This window comes from Phyllobates terribilis, unplaced genomic scaffold (genome assembly GCF_046119375.1).
Source record: "Phyllobates terribilis strain yellow unplaced genomic scaffold, ASM4611937v1 Scaffold_1__5_contigs__length_1240528914, whole genome shotgun sequence".
Taxonomy (NCBI): domain Eukaryota; kingdom Metazoa; phylum Chordata; class Amphibia; order Anura; family Dendrobatidae; genus Phyllobates; species Phyllobates terribilis.
The window spans coordinates 406,491,993-406,511,551 of NW_027362761.1; the positions used below are offsets into that span (position 1 = coordinate 406,491,993).

General features: G+C 43.3%; 1 protein-coding gene across 2 annotated transcripts in view; it reads right to left on the reverse strand.

Moving 5' to 3' along the window:
- The window catches only part of HSD17B4 (hydroxysteroid 17-beta dehydrogenase 4), a 370,026-nt gene that overhangs the window by 135,360 nt on the left and 215,107 nt on the right, over window positions 1-19,559 (reverse strand). For both annotated transcript variants that reach the window (XM_073676923.1, XM_073676920.1), the window contains exons 15-16: window positions 12,945-13,016; window positions 4,526-4,629 (exon numbers count right to left, since the gene is read on the reverse strand). In XM_073676923.1, the coding sequence (XP_073533024.1) occupies window positions 4,526-4,629; window positions 12,945-13,016 (176 nt within the window). The remainder of the gene's footprint in view (window positions 1-4,525; window positions 4,630-12,944; window positions 13,017-19,559) is intronic.

Consider the following 19,559-nt stretch of genomic DNA (forward strand, 5'->3'; position numbering starts at 1 on the left):
TCCCTAAATTATTATTAATTTTGTAATTAATTTTTCCCAAAAATGTTGACGTGGGCTTCGCCATATTTTTGTGTCCAGCCAGGTACAGCAGGCAGGAACGGGCTGCACCCAACCACCAGCTGCCTATTTGTACCTGGCCGGACACAACAATATAGGGAAGCCCTTTTTTTTTTAATTATTTCATGAAATAATTAAAAAAAAAAGACGTGGGGCTTCGCCCTATTTTTGTGTCCAGCCAGGTACAACTAGGCAGCTGGGGGCTGGAATCTGCAGCGCAGGGAGACCCAAGCTTTCTGGGCCCCCCCCGCTGCAAATTGCAGTCCGCAGCCACCCCGGAAAATGGCGCGTTCATAGAAGCGCCATCTTCTGGCGCTGTACCCAACTCATCCAGGGCCCTGGTGCGGTGGCTCACTGGGTAATAAAGGGGTTAGGGCCAGCTTGGCATTATCAGCTGGCCCTAAGCCCGAAATTCATGGGGTCACGCCAATATTAGACATGACCACCATGAATTTCTAGTAAAGTAATTAAAAAAAACACAACACCCAGAATAAAGTCCTTTAATTGAAATAAAGACACAATTTTTTAATGTTCTAAATTAAACCATACTTACCATCACGCCCATTCCAGCTGAAGCCAACGATCTCCTGCAATAAAAGTAAAATAATAAAGCAACCTCATCCTTACCTCTCCATGGTTCCCAGGACCGGTCCAGCTCTGCTACATTCACATGACAGGCTGCACCGCAGCAGAACGCTGCCGTTCAGCTTGCCATGCGGCAGACACTGAGAAGCGCAGGCATGCTTGTGCTCCTCAGTGTCTGACTGTGACGGCATCCAGATGAGCCGAGATCATGTCCAATGAACTCGGCTCACCTCATGCACGTCACTGACAGCGTGGGAAAATTCTCCTGCTCCCCGCATGCGCAGTAGAAGTTTCCCACGCTGTCAGTGACGGACGTCCAGGAGGTGAGCTGAGTTCATTGTCGGCTCATCTGGATGCCGTCACAGTCAGACACTGAGGAGCGCAAGCATGCCTGCGCTTCTCAGTGTCTGCGGGATGACAGACTGGATGGCAGCGTTCTGCTGCGGTCCAGCCTGTCATCTCGATGTAGCAGAGCTGGACCGGTCCTGGGAGCCATGGAAAGGTAAGGATGAGGTTGCTTTATTATTTTTCTTTTATTGCAGGAGATCGTTGGCTTCAGCTGGAATGGGCGTGACGGTAAGTATGGTTTAATTTAGAACAATAAAGAATTGTGTCTTTATTTCAATTAAAGGACTTTATTCTGGGTGTTTGTGTTTTTTTTAACTTTGACTATGGGGTTAGTAATGGGGGTGTCTTATAGACGCCTCTCCATTACTAACCTGGGCTTGATGTCAGCTGGCATTATAAGCTGACATCAACCCCAACCCTATTACCCCCTGCCACCGCTACAGGGCAGCGTGGAAGAGCGAGGCTAAGTGCCAGAATTGGCGCATCCTATGGATGCGCCATTTCTGGGGCGGCTGACGGCTGGTGTTTCTAGCCTGGGAGGGGGCCAATATTCATGGCTCCCTTCCTGGGCTATTAATATCAGCCCCCAGCTGTCTGCCTAGCCTTTGCTAGCTATTAAATTAGGGGGGACCCCACGTCATTTTTTGGGGGGGGTCCCCCATTTTAATAGCTAGTAAAGACTAGGTATTCAGCTGGGGGCTGATATTAGTAGCCTGGGAAGCTCCGTGGGTATTACCCCCTTCCCAGGCTTCAAACATCTGCCCCAGCCGTCTGCTTAACCTCCGCTAGAGACTAAAATTAAGGGGAACCCCACGCCAATTTTTTTAATAATAAATCCTTTATTTTAATACTAAATGACAAGTACAGTAACCAACACTATCACTGTACTTATTATATATGTGACTGACATGTTTCTATCTATCTAATCTATGTGTGATTCTCTATTCCTTCTATTCTAAATTGTCGGGTACAGATGCTGAATTGCCGGCCGGCTTTTTTTAAAGAGACAGTGCATGAAAACACTATTATTTTTTTAAATAAATCCTTTACACTAAATGACAAGTACAGTAAGCAACACTGTCACTGTACTTCTTATATATGTGGCTGACATGTTTCTATCTATCTAATCTATGTGTGAAGCTCTATTCTGTCTGTTATAAATTGTCGGGTACAGATGCTGAATTGCCGGCCGGCTTTTTTAAAGAGACGGTGCATGAAAACACTATTATTTTTTTTAATAAATCCTTTACACTAAATGACAAGTACAGTAAGCAATACTGTCACTGTACTTCATATATATGTGACTGACATGTTTCTATCTATCTAATCTATGTGTGAAGCTCTATTCTTTCTATTCTAAATTGTCGGGTGCCGGCTTATGCCGCTGCTGAATTGCCGGCTTTTCATATATTGTCACAGAAGCGATGCGAACTTCCCTGCTCCGGACACAGCGCAGCGCTTCTGTGACAAGTGAAAGCTGTCGGCACAGAAGCCCTGCGCTGTGTCCGGAGCTGGGAATACGCAGCGATGTGTCCGTTTCAGCACAGAAGCGCTGACTGTCTGGACGTACCGCCGCCGTATTTTAACTCCCTCCACCTTATATTAACTCCGACATGGCAGGGATACGGCCACGGCAGCTTATTAACACCCCCAGAGTATCCCCGCATGTCAATTTCTGAAAGTTTAAAAGCATTACCGGCGTATAAGACGACCCCAGACTAGACAGAAGATTTTTCAGTCTTCAAAAGTCGTCTTATACGCCGGAATATACGGTATTTGTTTTCCTGAAAAAAATTCTCCCGAATACAGCAGTACTCTACAGGTGGTCAGAAACTACAGTTTGGGCACACGGCAGGGCTTGGAAGGGGAAGGGCAGCTAATTGTCTTTTGGACCATCATTTTTGATGGAACAGACTACGGCACTATGTTGCATTTGCAGAGCACCGAAGGAGCCAAATAGCACAAATCCACACATCTGACCCCACATTGGAAACTACATCCCTCAAGTAAAGCATCTAGGAATGTAGATGCTTTCCGTACCCACAGGTGCTTTACAGAATTTAATAACTCTGGGGTGTGAAATTGTAACATTTTTCTTTCCATCAAAATATTGCTTTAGCCCCAAAATTTACATTTTCACTGGAGAAAATAGAAAACACAAATTGTAACATCTTTGGATGATGTATTGAACAGTGCTCCGTGAGATGTTCAGAGCTTGGGCTACTTTTTTTTTTTTAATAACCTAACCCGGCTTTACTTTTCTCCACAACTTTATCCCTAACCTGTCTTTTGTGTTCCTTGGTTTTCATGATGCGGTTTCATCCCTAATGTTCTCCAACAAACCTCTGAGGCATTCACAGAACAGCTGTAGTTATATTAAGAATAAATAACACACAGGTGGTCACTCAGGATTTTATTTAGAGGTATGAGACTACAAGGGGTGAATACAAATGCACCTCAGAATTTTTAGATTGATACTTTTTCAAGGCACTGTACAGCTAGGTCTCCTAAAATAGCCATCTCTGGAATATAAGCTCAGCATTAAATATAAAAGGAATTGTTTAAATTAAAAAAAAAAGTAAAGGTGTAAAAAAACTGCAGCATATTGTCATAACGGACAAGATTTCATTTTTCCATTGCATTTTCGGACAATGAAAGTAGGGATTGGATGGGTTGTCAAGGGCCATCCAGACTGCCTTCACATTGTACTGATTGGATCATGAGTTGCAGACACTAAAGGACCATTTTGACACAAGAATTGGTTGTCATGTGTCTGAAGTGTAGTGCGAAGTGTGTGCATTGTGTCAGAAAACATAGTGTTAATTATCAAGAACATCCAATGGAAAAGCAGATGCATAAAATAACTGAAAAGCAGCGCAAAGATAAAAAGTGTTGTTTTTTCAAAGTTTAAGCCATTTAATATAATTAGAGTGGATCCCTACCAAAAGGAAGCCTAAGATAGAACTGTATACAATGAGGTTGAGGATATGTCTCCAAGGACTAGAGAAACTCTGAGTCCTGCTTCCCGTCGCACTAACAGTAATTGACAGCTTTCACTTAAAAAATTGGAGAGAGGGAGCTCTGTCAATCACTCTGTGTGGTAGGGGGAAGCAGGACTCTGACTCAGGCTTTCTCCGTGAGTCCTGGGGGCATTTTGTTAACATGAAAATATTACATTAAATCAGAAAAATATATATTTCCAAGCCTCTATCCTAATCTGCATAGAAGGTGTAAAAGATCCACTTTAAAAGTAAAACTTGTGAAGGTTTTGCTGTAAAAATTTACATTTTTAGGTACAGAAGACCAAGCATTTTAGTTAAAAGAAAACAAGCAAGCTAGATTTCAGCACTAATAATGCTCTCAGTGACTTTTGGTTACGTACTATTCAATACACATTTTAATTAGCCCACATCCACATTATTTCTGGAGTGAGTGGTATGAATTCATTATGTGCTTGTTACAAGTGCTGTCAAGAGACATTCACATTCATAATTTAGAGCTAGAACAAACAAGAAGCATTGTACATTATACATACCTTGGCCTTGGAGGAGGACCTTTTCCCACCAAATCCACCGGCACCAACCACAAACACAGAGAACTGGTTGTAGCAGATGAGTTCGTTACCACAATAGGTATTTACTAGGAAAAGAGGAAAAAAATATATATAAGTGAATTTCTGTTTATGTGTTTTACTCTAAACACAACAAGAAAGCATACAAAGCCTAGTAAAGAGATAGGACGGAGGAATTCGGAGACCTATATGAGGCAGTCTACAATGTGAATACAGCTCATAAATCACTATACAGAGGTAAACAGGAGAGAATCAGGAAATATATAAGAATCTTGCGGAAATCCTAGTATAATGTATTATATACACAAATTTCTTAGGCTCTGCTCCCCCTCCCATACATTGTGTGATGGAACATAGGTGGTGCCAAACGGACCCCAGTGACTTCCTGAATTTTTGGGGTAAGCAACAAGGGTAAAATATATAAAAAAAAAAAAATTAAAATGTGTGCAATGCATCAATCTAACGGATTTGTACATGCAAAATCAGACAGTTGCCCATTAATGCAATCATTATGGGAAGCGGTACCGGAATATTTTATCACTCGATTTGAGATATCTTATTGGAGATTGAAAAGTCCAGCTAGAAACTAAGATGCCACCAAATAAAAAAGGTATTCATTCAAGCAAATCCATCAATAAGAAACAGCAAGAAGGGAAGAACAGATGTATAAATGTGTCTTTATGCTAATACAGTTATTCGTAGCACACTAAATACAAGAAAACATTTCACATAAAGCAGCCATTATTCCAATCATCATGGGAGATGCCATCCCAGCACCCGACATCTAATTAGTGATGGAGATTTATGGACTTCATTCAGGGAATACTAAAATGATGTCATTGACTATTCTAATCACATTATTGAGCTGAAGAAATTCTCCTTTAAGGGACATCAAAATCTGGTTGTTAAGATACCTGATATTTTTACTTTACCTGTTTTAATGCAAACATATATTATATATACATATATACATATACATATATATATATATATATATATAAACTACATGGATGTGTAAGGCTAGGTACCCTGCTCTGTGCACACTGTCGGACGGATACACTCAGAAGATGTGCGCAAAAAAGTGGCCACAGGATGGATGCCTACTTATCTGTCCACCATAGGGGCACATTGTAAAAACAAACAACATATACCTCTTTGCAGCTGACCTCTATATAGGAAAGCGCAGCTTGCCAGAGAAAAGCCAAAAGAACACACTATTGGCATTCATCTGTTGAATGAGGGCCTACAGGAAAAGCTCCCGATGTCAGTTCCTCAACCCTGGATCTACCAAAATGTTAGTACATGCCTTCATCATCTACCGCCATGACTACTGCAATATCCTTCACCGTGGCCTCCCAGCTAACAGTCTTGCATCTCTCCAGTCCGTCCTTAACGCTGCTGCCCGATTAATCACCCTCTCTCCCCTTGCTACTCCTCCGCAAATCCCTACATTGGCTTCCAATTCCCCAGCGAATCCAGTTCAAACTACTAAAATTGACCTACAAGTCCGTACATAATCTGTCATATATCTTCAAACTAATCTCCAGATATCTACCCACACATATTCTTCAGTCTCTCAAGACCTCCTTCCCTCCACACCTGCACAATCTTCACCTAATTACCTCCAAGACTTCTCCAAAGTATCACCCATTTCATGCCCCAACAGGTCCAATTATCCACCACATTCAGAACCTTAAGATGGAACTTGAAAACCCATCTTTTCAAGAAAGTTTACTGCCTGCATTGACCCCGTTGTTACACCACCACCTAAGCTGAGGCAACCCCCTAATCTATCAACTCCTTCTCAATTATCCTGTAGACTGTAAGCCTGTGAGGGCAGGGCCCTCTCCCCTCTATTTCAATCTGTCATTTTTAGTTTGTTCATTGTAATTTATAACTGTAATTAGCATATACACCATTTTCATATGCACATCAGCATGAAATCAATGGTGCACTAAGAGTAAATTAATAATAATAATAATAATAATAATAATAGGCTGAGTGCACAAACACATTAAAGCCACTGGACATATAATTTCTACAAGTTTATAACAGAGTTCCTACATATTTGTACTATAAGAAAGCCAGGTAGGACTGGGTTAAATCCTATCACTGCAGGTCTTGATTAGGAGCACCTGGCTAGCTTTGACTAAGAACCAGGACATGTGTTTACTGGTCAACTGAGAAAGTGGAGCAGAGTGGGTTGTGTTGGAGCTGGGGAGAGACAAACCAGAGTCTTTCTGAAAGGAGTCTGCACAGGACCGTGTGCACCTAACTGCAAGTATTAGTGGTCGCTATGGACAATAACCGTTTTGTTTGAGCAAACTGGGACTAGCTCAGCCGTTTATGAGTAGCCAGGGTCTATTTTGCTTAGTAAGCGCCTGGACAAGGCTAGGGATTTTGTGTTTATGGTTTTGTTTCTGGTGATGTGCAACTTATGGAAATAAAAGTCACATTGTTTTGACAAGAATCCAGTGCCTGTGTGAATGCTGCCTACTGCACCAAGTCAAGCACCTGATCCCCAGGTTTAAATTGTTTCACCCCTGTCAATGGACTATACCCCCCTGGATCGTGCCTTGAGGAGGCGCTCTTTTAACTGGCCCCTCGATACAACAGATCATTATACCTGGCCAAATGTGAAAACTGAACACTGGTTCCTGGATCCTGGGAAACATTTACCACTCTTACATTTTCAGGGTACCATTCAATGTTAAGTCCCTGAGTTGAGCAGTTCCAAAAATTTTCCGGGAGATCTCCAGCTCAGGGATATTGACTTTACGAGATTCTTACATATCTTTATTGCCAACCATTACAGACAATGGCAACTCATCCGCCGTGGTATATCACGAGGATTTTATCACTGTAACCTGGTTATCAGCAGAGCTACCAGGCTGTATCGCTTTCCCCCACAAATCCCAAAACAGAACAAAAGCCGGATTTTACAGGTAAGTTCTTACCAAAATCCGGCTTTCAGCAGCAGAAGGGAAGGAAGGGAGACACAGATTCTCTACTTCGTGGGACGTCCTAAAGCAGTACCTACTTAAGGGTGGGAAATAGAGGCAGAAGCTTCCATACCCCAAAACTTAGGCAAGAGCGCAAACCGCGCTAAATAACGGAAAACTAAGTAAAGGGATAACTTAAATTACCGCCGCCTGCAGGACCCTGCGTCCCAGGGCCGCATCGGCTGAAGCACTTACGTCCACCTTATAAAACTTAGTAAAGGTGTGAACGGAGCGCCAGGTGGCCGCCCGGCAGAGCTGCGCTGCCGAGGCCCCCTGACGAAAAGCCCACGATGAGCCAATGGCTCTCGTGGAATGAGCTTTAACTTTAACCGGACAAGGCTCGCCCTTGAGCCGGTACGCTTCCAGGATAGCTGAACGGATCCACCGAGCTATCGTGTCTTTGGAAGCACGTTGTCCACGCCGACGACCTGCCGGAATTATAAAAAGAAAGTCCGATTTCCGAAAACCTTGAGTGATCGTAAGATAGAACTTCAATGCCCGCACTAAGTCCAACGAGTGCAAGGCCCGCTCCCTTGGATTCTTAGGTCCTGGACAAAGAGAAGGCAACACAATGTCCTGATTAATGTGGAATTGTGACACTACCTTAGGCAAAAAATCTTCACGAGTACGAAGCACCACGCGATCCGGAAAAAATTCCAGAAAAGGAGGTGAGCAAGAAAGTGCTGCCAATTCCGATACCCTTCTCAAAGAGGTGACTGCCACCAAGAAGGCCACCTTCCAAGAAAGTAGTGAAAGTTTAGCAGAATCCATAGGCTCAAAAGGCCTATGCTGAAGGGCTTCCAGGACTAGATTAAGCCGCCATGGAGCCACAACTGCCCTCCGTGGCGGAAACGGACGTGCGACTCCGCGAAAAAAAGAGCGCACATCCCTGCGAGAGGCAATAGCCTTCCTAAAAAGTGCGGAAAGAGCAGATACCTGTCCCCGCACCGTACTAACTGCCAAACCCCTGGCCAGACTAGATTGCAGAAAGGCCAAGAAGTTGGGGGATGGAAAAAACCCTCGGGTTTCTTGAGGATCCAGAACACCATGAATAGAAAGACTCCCAAGTTCTGTGATAAATCCTGGACGTAGCTGGACTCCGGGCCGCCCGCAAGGTAGCAATGACCTCGGGCGAAAAACCGCGACGGGTCAAGATCTCGGTCTCAAGAGCCACGCAGTCAAACGAAGGGACCTCAGGTCCGGATGACGAATGGGCCCCTGAGTGAGCAAGTCCGGGCGAAGGGGCAGCGGAAACAGAGGTGCCGCCTGAAGAGACACCAGCGTCGAATACCATGTCCTCCGCGGCCAGTCTGGTGCTATCAGAATTATTGATACCCTTTCGAGTTTGATTCGTCGGATCACCAGAGGTAGTAAGGATATCGGCGGAAACGCATAGATCAGCTTGAATTGACCCCACGGGGCCACTAGATCATCCACCGCCACCGCCTCCGGGTCCCTGTACCTGGACATGAACGTCGGAACCCTGGCGTTCAGCCTGGATGCCATCAAGTCCACCTGAGGAGTCCCCCAACGGGAACACAGCAGAGAAAACACTTCTGGATGGAGATTCCATTCCCCAGGGTCCACTTGCTCGCGACTGAGGAAGTCCGCCGAGATATTCAACACCCCGAAGCCTGAGCCCTGGACAGAATTGAAGCAGTGTCCAGTACTGCATCTCTGCCATAACACATAGCTTCTTCCATTCGCTGAAAAAGCTTTTCCACTTCTGAACGCGAAGTCCCATCCTGCCACGCCGCACGCAGCTGATCCAAACACCGCAGAGAAGCCTCACCGGCCCACATGGCCCCCAAGGCCGCTCGGAAACCATGACCCGCGGCTTCATAGATCGATTTCGCCGCTGACTCCGATCTTCTGTCCAAAGGATCCTGAAGATTGGCTCTCCCTTTAACAGGAAGCAGGGAAGACTTGGTCAGCTGAGACAGAGATATAGCCACCTCAGGAGAGGGAACCCAATTAGTAACCATCTCCTTGGCACAGGGATATAGGGCATCAAAAAAACGAGTTCCTCGGAAGCGTTTATCCGGACACTGACGCTCCTTCTCCACTGCTTCGTTAAGTTCCTCATGCGCAGGTAATGTAGAACGAACACGGCGCGTCTTCTGATACAGACGGCCCGACCTAGACGGTCTTGTCGGCTCTTCAGACAGCTCTAATACTTCCCGCATGTCCTTAATAAGCCCATCTACGCGACCAGAAAGAGAAACAGAGCGATCCTGTTAATCCTCCTCTTCGGACTCAGAAATTTCATCTGCCTAGGAAGGTGTCATTAGGCAAATATATTCCCTGGCTATTAATAACAGCTCACAGCTGTTTGTTTAGCAGCTATGTCCCCCCGATCAGCAACCGGCAGTGCTTTGGACACAGAGTATTTTAGCTGCGTCCAAAACGCGTGTTCTAATGCTGAACTTTTGTTGTCAATATTTGCGGATCCACCATATACAATGACACTTCAATCGGTCAAAATCTGCAGAGAAAATTGCCATCTTCACTACAGAAATTGACATGCTGCGGGTGAGATGGGTACATGTCCACGATCAGGAGCCGCTGCAGGTTTGATGCTGTATATTTATGCAGTGTCAAACTTGCAGCGTCCAGATGTTACAGCATAGCGGATGGTATTTCTAGAAATCCCATGTCCACTATGCGTGCATCCGAGGCTGCGGACCACCCGTGGACACTCCTGTAAAATCACTCCTGTCAGTGTACATGGCTGTGCTGCAGGCTGAGGTCACGTGAGTTCATGACTTGAAGATCAGCTGATCAGCCCCGGTGACCTCATACTGCATCAGTGGTACGTGGGAACATTCGTGAGAATATTCCCACGCAGCACCGATGCCATAAAGTGAGGTCCTGGAGCTCGTCAGCTGATCTCCAGCTCGCAAACTCATGCGGCCTTAGTCGGCAGCGAAGAGACGTACACTGGCGGGAGTGAGCACGCTCCCGTCAGTGTACAGTCAGCCGCAGGGATGATCGGGTTGCCGGGAGACATCGGGAGGACACCGGACAGGTGAGAACAAAAGGTGTTTTTATTTTAATATTGATTTTTACTTTTTTTTTTTAACACCGCGCACAGCCGCCAGCTCGGCTGAGGAGACTACTTCTCCCCTCAGCCGTGCCGCTCTCACTGTTATGAGTGGGAGCAGCGGTCGAATGATGAGAGAAGTAGTCTTCTTCCCCGACCGGGGTACCATTCTTTTCTGCGTTTTTGCAACGTATTTAGCCCATTAACTTCAATTGGGTCAGTCAAATACGCAACAAACAACGGCAGCAAATCTGCAACTATATTTATACCTGCAGGTTTGCAGCGGTTCAATTCAAGTCAGTGGGCGGGAAACGCTGCAGAAATGCTACAAAGAATGGACATGCTGCGGATTTAAACGGAATGACAATCCTGAGCGGAAAATTTTGCATCATGTGCACAGCACATCAGGATTGTCATTGAATAAGCTGGAACATGGATTACCTAGTGTTTTTGGTGCATTTCCGCGAGGAAAAAATGCCGCGAAAACACATAATAAACGCTCAGTGTGCACTTAGCCTAATCAAGTTGTGCAACATGACCAGGGATTTTCATCAAACCAAATACCTATCTACGGGCAGCTGTTTCAACTTACCATTGCTGAGCAGAATTTTGCTGGCTGAATGAAAAATACATTATGCAGCTTTGGGGAGAACGGTCTCTCTTTACAGGGAGTCTGTCAGTGCAAAATGAGTGTTTAAACCCTTCAATGCACCTTCCCACCTATTTGTTTTGAATCTCTGCCCCCCTCTGCTCCTTTAAAGACAGAGCTTTCAAGGAAGAGGGGTGGGGAGGGTTGATATAGATAAAAAAGCACTGCAGGTGGGAAGGCACACCAAACTGTTTGGCCACATAAATGGCACATGGAGCACCTGTGCTTGGTTTCAACAGTCACTTTGTGCTGACAGACACCCTTTAAGGAGACTGGCTGAATATGAGTAATATGAACAATGTTCCCTGGGAAGATCATGAAAATGAGACATCTGGCTTGACTATCATCCCTTGCAGGTCAGGCATTCACTAACTGCAAAGAATTGCTTCAGCAAGATTTTTTTTCTCCCCCAGGATAAATTATTACCATGTTATTCCTTGATCCGTTTCCAATTAAACTCCATACTCAGCTGACTTCCTTAAAGGGGAATGCTCGTGTTATGAAATGGGTATAGTTAATTAAGTCAGCTTGAAAATAGAAAAAAAGTCAGTTGCAAACTTGCCTATCTGCTGCCGTCACTCTCCTGCTATGAGAACTTTTATCTTACATAGTGTTCAGCTGGTTTCCAAGGAAATCAATCACCACAGTCTGGTCGAGTATGCACAGTAGTTACATTCCAGGCTGATGAGATAACTACTAATATCACAGTCAAATCTCTCTAGCCCATTTATTTCTATACAGCAGTTCTGCTCAACTGCCTTCTTTTCCCTCTTAGCTCTTGACCTGGTATCATTCCTGCAAAATCGCAATTCCCCACCATGGGCAGTTTCCAGAGCAGTTCTCCTAATCATGGCTCTAAATTTCCCAAGCAATGTCCTTTTTCAATGGCCCTGTTCTCATTGTACGCAAGTATAGAGATAACAGACTTTAGAACAAGCCCCTACAAAAAAAATAAATTGTTTAATGTGTCACAGTAGCAGGCTCAGTAGTAGGATGGAGCCACTGAACTAGATGAGTGCCCCCCACCATACTCCCAGTATCAAGAAAGTGAAAGGTTGGGTAGCAGAAGACACAAGTTGAGAATAATCCTTTAAGGAGAGCCAATCACCTCACGCTTCCAAAACTATCGTGTTTGGGCAAATACCTGTGTAACCCAGCATACAATATAGCATGTTTGTTTTTGTTTTTTTGCAAATTGCACTCTCATGGCTTCCTACTTCATAGCACATAAATTCTTCAGACTGAGTTTCCCTTTAAATCTGGAGTGCATTATTGAATATGATCTAGAATTTCTCTACATTTAGGAATGTATCAGAGCAGATGATATGAAGACGTCTGATGTACAGATTACATCCTCGTGATCTGGGTGCAGCCTCTGCTCACATCTTCTCGCCTCTGCACCTCATTAGTAATTCTCTGCCACGGTTCTCTTTTCTGCCTGAAACGACCTTCACTACGATCATAAATGTGAATGCCTTCTCCTCCCCTAGTAATTCTAACTGCAAATTGCTTTGGTGTGAAATGCTTTTGACAGAGTTCTGTATTAAGGAGGCAAAATGAAAGCAAACTATATGGAGATGTGTACTCTAATAAAACTAACAAGTTTCTAATAAGTGAGAAGCACAATTTGATTACCCAGTAGGATTTATTGACCACTTTAACAACACATTCATAAGATGCTTTACCTACCATCAAGTAGAATGACTGCTCCCGAGCCTTTGTCCAGTACATCTGCCACCGTACCTTCTGAGCGCATCTCTCCTGTAATAAATAAAGCAAAATATATATCCCGTATATATAAAAAAAGGGGAAACAACTGCAGGCAAAAAAGGCAATATAATGTTATGTAGTTTAGAAGGCACTGGGCATATTTTTCCAGATTTGCTGAGCCTACAAACCTGGAATAAAAGCTTTTACTGAAATTCTACAGGAGGAGGAAAGTTACTTTACAAAATTGATGTAACTGGTGAGTCTGTTGAGAAAAGTTTTCAGCCCTTATCAAAAACATGTTCTGCTATACGGGCCGTGATGATGGACATTACGAATTTAAGACTTCTGCCTGTTGTACAATCTGACGCTGCATAAATTCAGACCAAAAATTGACCATAACTCTTAAAGTCTAAATCAAAGAAAAGACTAACACTGAAAAGAATAATGACGAGAATCTAAGTTATTTCACTTAAAAGAGTGATACATTTACTATTAATCATTTCACACATAAAATAGAGGAGCTAAAAATTAGCAGAAAATTGTAAGTGGTTAGCTTAAGGCAGCCCATCCAAAACTATAAGAGAACGGATTACATCTGGTGTGTTGGGATGCAGAAACCCCCCAAAATTTCATCCTGACCTTAAAGCTATGTGCGCACGATGCGTACCAGCCTGCGCCCCCGACGCTCCGGAATAGCCGTGCGGACTGTCCTCATTGAAGTTAGGTCTATGGGAAAAGCCAGCATGTGGACCCACAAGAGAAACTGACATGCTGCGGTCTGGAAAGACGCGCCGCATGTCAGTTTCCGCGGGTGATCCGTAGGTGCACAGAGACATACAGTGGACATGGGATGTCTAGAAATCCAGTACATTATGCTGTAACATCTGGCCCCTGCGGATTTGACGCTGCATAACACGTAGCGTCAAACCCGCAGCGTCTCCGGATTGTGTGCACAGCCCCAAAAATTGAATTCTTGCCAAAAATAAAGTTTTAAAAAAATCTGATACAAGAAAATCAATCTGTGCACATTTCTACTGCAGGTCAACAGAAACTGCTAAATGGGCATCATCTACAACATGCTAAAGAGAAATGTTTCTCTTAGTGGGAAGTGCTAAGCCGGCATAATGACACTTATAGGTAACACAATGCTCCTCTGGAAATTTAAATATGCAAATAGCCTCTTCAGAAAGGAAGAGGACAGGAACTCTAGCACCACATTCTGAATGTAGCAATTCTAAGTCAATATTGGCGCTTTATTAAGGCTTGCCACATGATAGGATAAGAAACCAAACCAGACACTCCATTTGCAAACACGTGTTACGGTGTTTTTGCCACTGATCGGTGCAAAACAGGAAATCCAATTTGTACTGATGAGTGGCAAACACCCCAAAATATGTGTCTGCAAATGGAGTGTCTGATTTGGCTTGTTATCCCAAGTCATGTCGCAAAGCTCGTTAAAAAGGTTTACAATGACTTTTAGGATTGCTACATCCAATAGGTGGCGCTATAGCTGACATCCTCTTCCTCTCCGAAGACGCTATTCGATAAGTACAAGCTACTGACATTCTTATATGCTATCAGAAATTTGGGAAGGGGGACAAAAACACACACAAATGAACTATGATGAAAACCAGCTATAAGCAACACATCTACGTCTGTAGCACCTGGCAGGTGCATTAAAGGAAAATGCCAATTGATTCTGTAAAGTGTCAATTTTGCCGCGATACTGTTGGGATACAGCATGATTAACCATTACAGATCATTAGGTGTGCAAAATCACAGGATAGTCTATCAATTTAGCAACCCGAAAAAACACTTTAATCCCTTCACGACATACAGTACAGACCAAAAGTTTGGACACACCTTCTCATTTAAAGCTTTTTCTGTATTTTCATGACTTTGAAAATTGTACATTCACACTGAAGGCATCAAAACTATGAATTAATACATGTGGAATTATATACTTAACAAAAAAGTGTGAAACAACTGAAAATATGTCTTATATTCTAGGTTCTTCAAAGTAGCCACCTTTTGCTTTGATGACTGCTTTGCAAACTCTTGGCATTCTCTTGATGAGCTTCAAGAGGTAGTCACCGGAAATGGTCTTCCAACAATCTTGAAGGAGTTCCCAGAGATGCTTAGCACTTGTTGGCCCTTTTGCCTTCACTCTGCGGTCCAGCTCACCCCAAACCATCTCGATTGGATTCAGGTCTGTTGACTGTGGAGGCCAGGTCATCTGGCGTAGCACCCCATCACTCTCCTTAGTCAAATAGCCCTTACACAGCCTGGAGGTGTGTTTGGGGTCATTGTCCTGTTGAAAAATAAATGATGGTCCAACTAAACGCAAACCGGATGGAATAGCATGCCGCTGCAAGATGCTGTAGTAGCCATCTCAATTTTGGACTCATCAGACCAAAACACAGATTTCCACTGGTCTAATGTCCATTCCTTGTGTTCTTTAGCCCAATCAAGTCTCTTCTGCTTGTTGACTGTCCTTAGCAGTGGTTTCCTAGCAGCTATTTTACTATGAAGGTCTGCTGCACAAAGTCTCCTCTTAACAGTTGTTGAAGGGATGTGTCTGCTGCTAGAACTCTGTGTGGCATTGACCTAGTCTCTAATCTGAGCTGCTGTTAACCTGTGATTTCTGAGTCTGGTGACTTGGATAAACTTATCCTCAGAAGCAGAGGAGACTCTTGGTCTTCCTTTCCTGGGGCGGTCCTCATGTGAGCCAGTTTCTTTGTAGCGCTTGATGGTTTTTGCAACTGCACTTGGGGACACTTTCAAAGTTTTTCCAATTTTTCGGACTGACTGACCTTCATTTCTTAAAGTAATGATGGTCACTTGTTTTTCTTTACTTAGCTGCTTTTTTCTTGCCATAATACAAATTCTAACAGTCTATTCAGTAGGACTATCAGCTGTGTATCCACCAGACTTCTGCACAACACAACTGATGGTCCCAACCCCATTTATAAGGCAAGAAATCCCACTTATTAAACCTGACAGGGCACACCTGTGAAGTGAAAACCATTTCCGGTGACTACCTCTTGAAGCTCATCAAGAGAATGCCAAGAGTGTGCAAAGCAGTCATCAAAGCAAAAGGTGGCTACTTTGAAGAACCTAGAATATAAAACATATTTTCAGTTGTTTCACACTTTTTTGTTAAGTATATAATTCCACATGTGTTAATTCATAGTTTTGATGCCTTCAGTGTGAATGTACAATTTTCCTAGTCATGAAAATACAGAAAAATCTTTAAATGAGAAGGTGTGTCCAAACTTTTGGTCTGTACTGTATGACGTATCTATACGTCATACGTTGTGTCTCCCCCTTTGATGTGGGCTCCGGCGCTGAGCCAGCATCTTTTCAGGCACATGACAGCTGATCTGATCAGCTGTCATTTGCCCCGCTGTCAATCTCTGACAGCGGCATTTAACCTTGCTTGCGCCAGAAGAACGTCATAAGACCTGCCCATTGACGCCCGTCACATGACTGCAGGGCGCCGATGGGTTGGCATGACAACCCGGGGTCTGCAGGAGACCCCGATGGTGGTCGTTGCCAATCTGCTATGAGCGCCGCCCCATGGCCAGCGCTCGTGGCAGATGATCAATTCTGCTACACATAGCAGGGCTGAAGCACAAGCGATCAGAAGATCGCAGCTTCAAGTCTCCTTAGGACACTATTGAAGCAAGTGAAAAGTAAAAAAAAGTTTTTAAAATATTTAAAAAAAAATTAAAAAAATATATAAAAAGTTCAGATCACCACTCTTTTGCCCCATTCAAAATAAAACAATAAAAAAATCAAAAATACACATATTTGGTATTGCTGTGTTCAGAAATTCCTGATCTATCAAAATCTAAAAATAATTAATCTGATCGGTAAACAGACCTTAGGTATCCATGGTTACGACTACTAGCAACTAGCTGTCACTCTATCAGTGGTCGTAACCATGGATACCTAAGGTCCTGCAATGCTTGCATATGAGGATAAAGACATAGCGAATCAGAAAAACTATACTACATTTCTAATTGGAGGCATTTTCTAATATTATTATTATTACATCTACTACATATTGGGATAGGATCTTAAGAGATGGGAATACCCCTTTAACCTCTGGGTGCCATGTACCATAAACTTACAGACAAGTGTTTGGGGTTGCTTTTGTTCCACAATCTGGCAAAGATCCATGGCTCTGGTATTACAAAGTTGGTCAAGGGCATAATGCTTTTTGGAGGACACTGGTGTTACTAGATAAACTGGTGAGACACATCAACCGGTGAGACACATCAACCGGTGAGACACATCAACCGGTGAGACATCTTAACATGGTCCTACAGTGATTTGAAAGTACAGTCTCAGGGTTCTTCCAAAAAAGTCTGAAATATTTAAAATCAAGTATTGCTAACTGTGGGCAAATAATTCATTTACAAGGCTTATACCAGTACCCTGTGAAACTACAAGCCATGGTAACTGTGGCAAGAGAACAGAATATTTTACAGTATCTGCTTCAAATGTTCAGAAGCAATTAAAATGACCTCTACCGCAGCAGTGCACACAATGTATTTTGTGGTTGTCGGTTTTGCAAGTATAGGTGATCCTAAACAGATTTTCATTGATAATGGGCCTCAGTTTGTGCCAGAGCTAAATATGATCAAATCTCTCAAAATTCTAATATGCCAGGTTAGAAGAGTTAAAAATAATGAATTTGCAGCAAATTGATTTCCAAGAATCACAATATTGCAAAACCTCCAATTACTCTGAAAAAACATATGTAACACTCTGAGGTTTCCAAGGACTGTATCTAACCCCTTGTAAGCTCTTTAACATAAACACAGCCATAGTAATGTTAAAAGATCTCACAAAATAAACTGACAATACCCAGGTGGTAAACCAACTGCCCATTTTGTAACAGAACACCAACAAGACTATGTTTTTTTAAATAAAAATAAAAAAAAAAGTCCAAAAAAATCAATTTTAGCCATTTGTGATCAAGCAGATCGTTCTGTGCAGAGTAATGTGCCACATATTCAAAAATATGCTTGCTGGAGGCAAAGAAAGTCAATTGTGACCAGTGTTTGGTAGTGCAACTGCCAAGGCGGCTAGTGCTTGTTGTGGTGTTGGGGCTACTGTTGATCTTAGAGGCTCTCTCATTCACGTCCATTGACACATAATTCAATTTTTAAAAATCTTTTAAATTATTCAATCATTGCCCAAAAGAGCATAACTAGCAATGCTAGGTAGGTAGTTACAGAAAGCAAAATTTGACAGAAAGCTGCAGTATAGATGTGGCGAGTATAGTAGGCAAATTGGACTCATAAAAAAGGTGTGCAAAACCAACATACAGTTAAAAGGAACTGGTCATGTAAAATAACGCTGTTAACCTGCAGATATGGGGTTAACCTGCAGGTTAATAGAGTTCTGACTCTATGCGGATGTCACACAGAGCCCCACTGCCGGAAGGAATTGAACCTTATTCCCCCCAGCAGGCCCGCTCTTTCAGTCACAGTGCTGGTGCTGGCAGGGTCTCAGTCACCTCTCTGTGGATAGAGAGCGGCCTCGTATCAGGGGCAATCCCGAGCAGTTGTGCCTGAGATAATGGAAGCCTTCTATGGGTGATGTAATCTACCACAATGTGTAAAATGTCAAAAGGCATTTTTTTTGTCAATTTAATCAAATTGAATCGCACATTGTTTGAATTGGGAGGGACTTGCTTAATGAAATGCAACATGCAAGTCATTCTACAAAAATAATCTCCTGCAAATATTTTCTCAATTAGACTTGTGCAAAGTGCAGCTTGAGGACCAGGACAGCCAAAGAGCTGAAAACCGTGGCATCCCGCGACATGTGGGCACCCCCTGCTAGGAATCTCAATTTCAATAATATCTGCATCCTCGGGAGACAGATACTAGAGAATACAAATGATGAAACAGGGAGCTGTCAGCTCCCTCTTCCACCATTGAGCCTGCGTGTCTGAGGATGACGTTCCTACATTGCAGTGTACGAAGGCACAATGGGCACAAAGACTGAAGCAGCTCACTGGGGGAATGTGGTTAGGCGAGTAGCTTAATTTCACATATCTTTTTAAATTGTCAGCACTTACAGCAATCTGTGGGGACACCATAATGCACAAGGGGCTTTGTGTTGACATCATACTGCATGGATATCAAAATACTACAGTTTGGGCTGTGAGGGGACATCATACTGCGTGGGGGGTAGTAATGGGGGGGGGGGTGTCATAATGTGTTAGGGAAGGCTTTGTGGAGGCATCATACTCTGTGAGGCAGCTGTGGAGGTGTTGTATCATATTGTGTGGGGAGCTGTTGATCAAGGTAAAAGGGCTATGTAACTGAAGCAGTATGATTTAAGTCTTTTTGCAAACTTTATAAAAAGCCGTAAAAATTATATGGCTTTGATTAGCTTCAAAAGATACGATTACATATTACAATAAGCCCTTCCGTACCATGTATTAGCAGTAGCAGTGACTCAACAGACTTAATTCTGCACATTAATAAGTGATACAAATTAAAATAATAATATATCAAAATTAAGTCTGGCTTGTTGGTTAAGCTTTCCAGTACAGTCAAGGTTCAGCTTTCC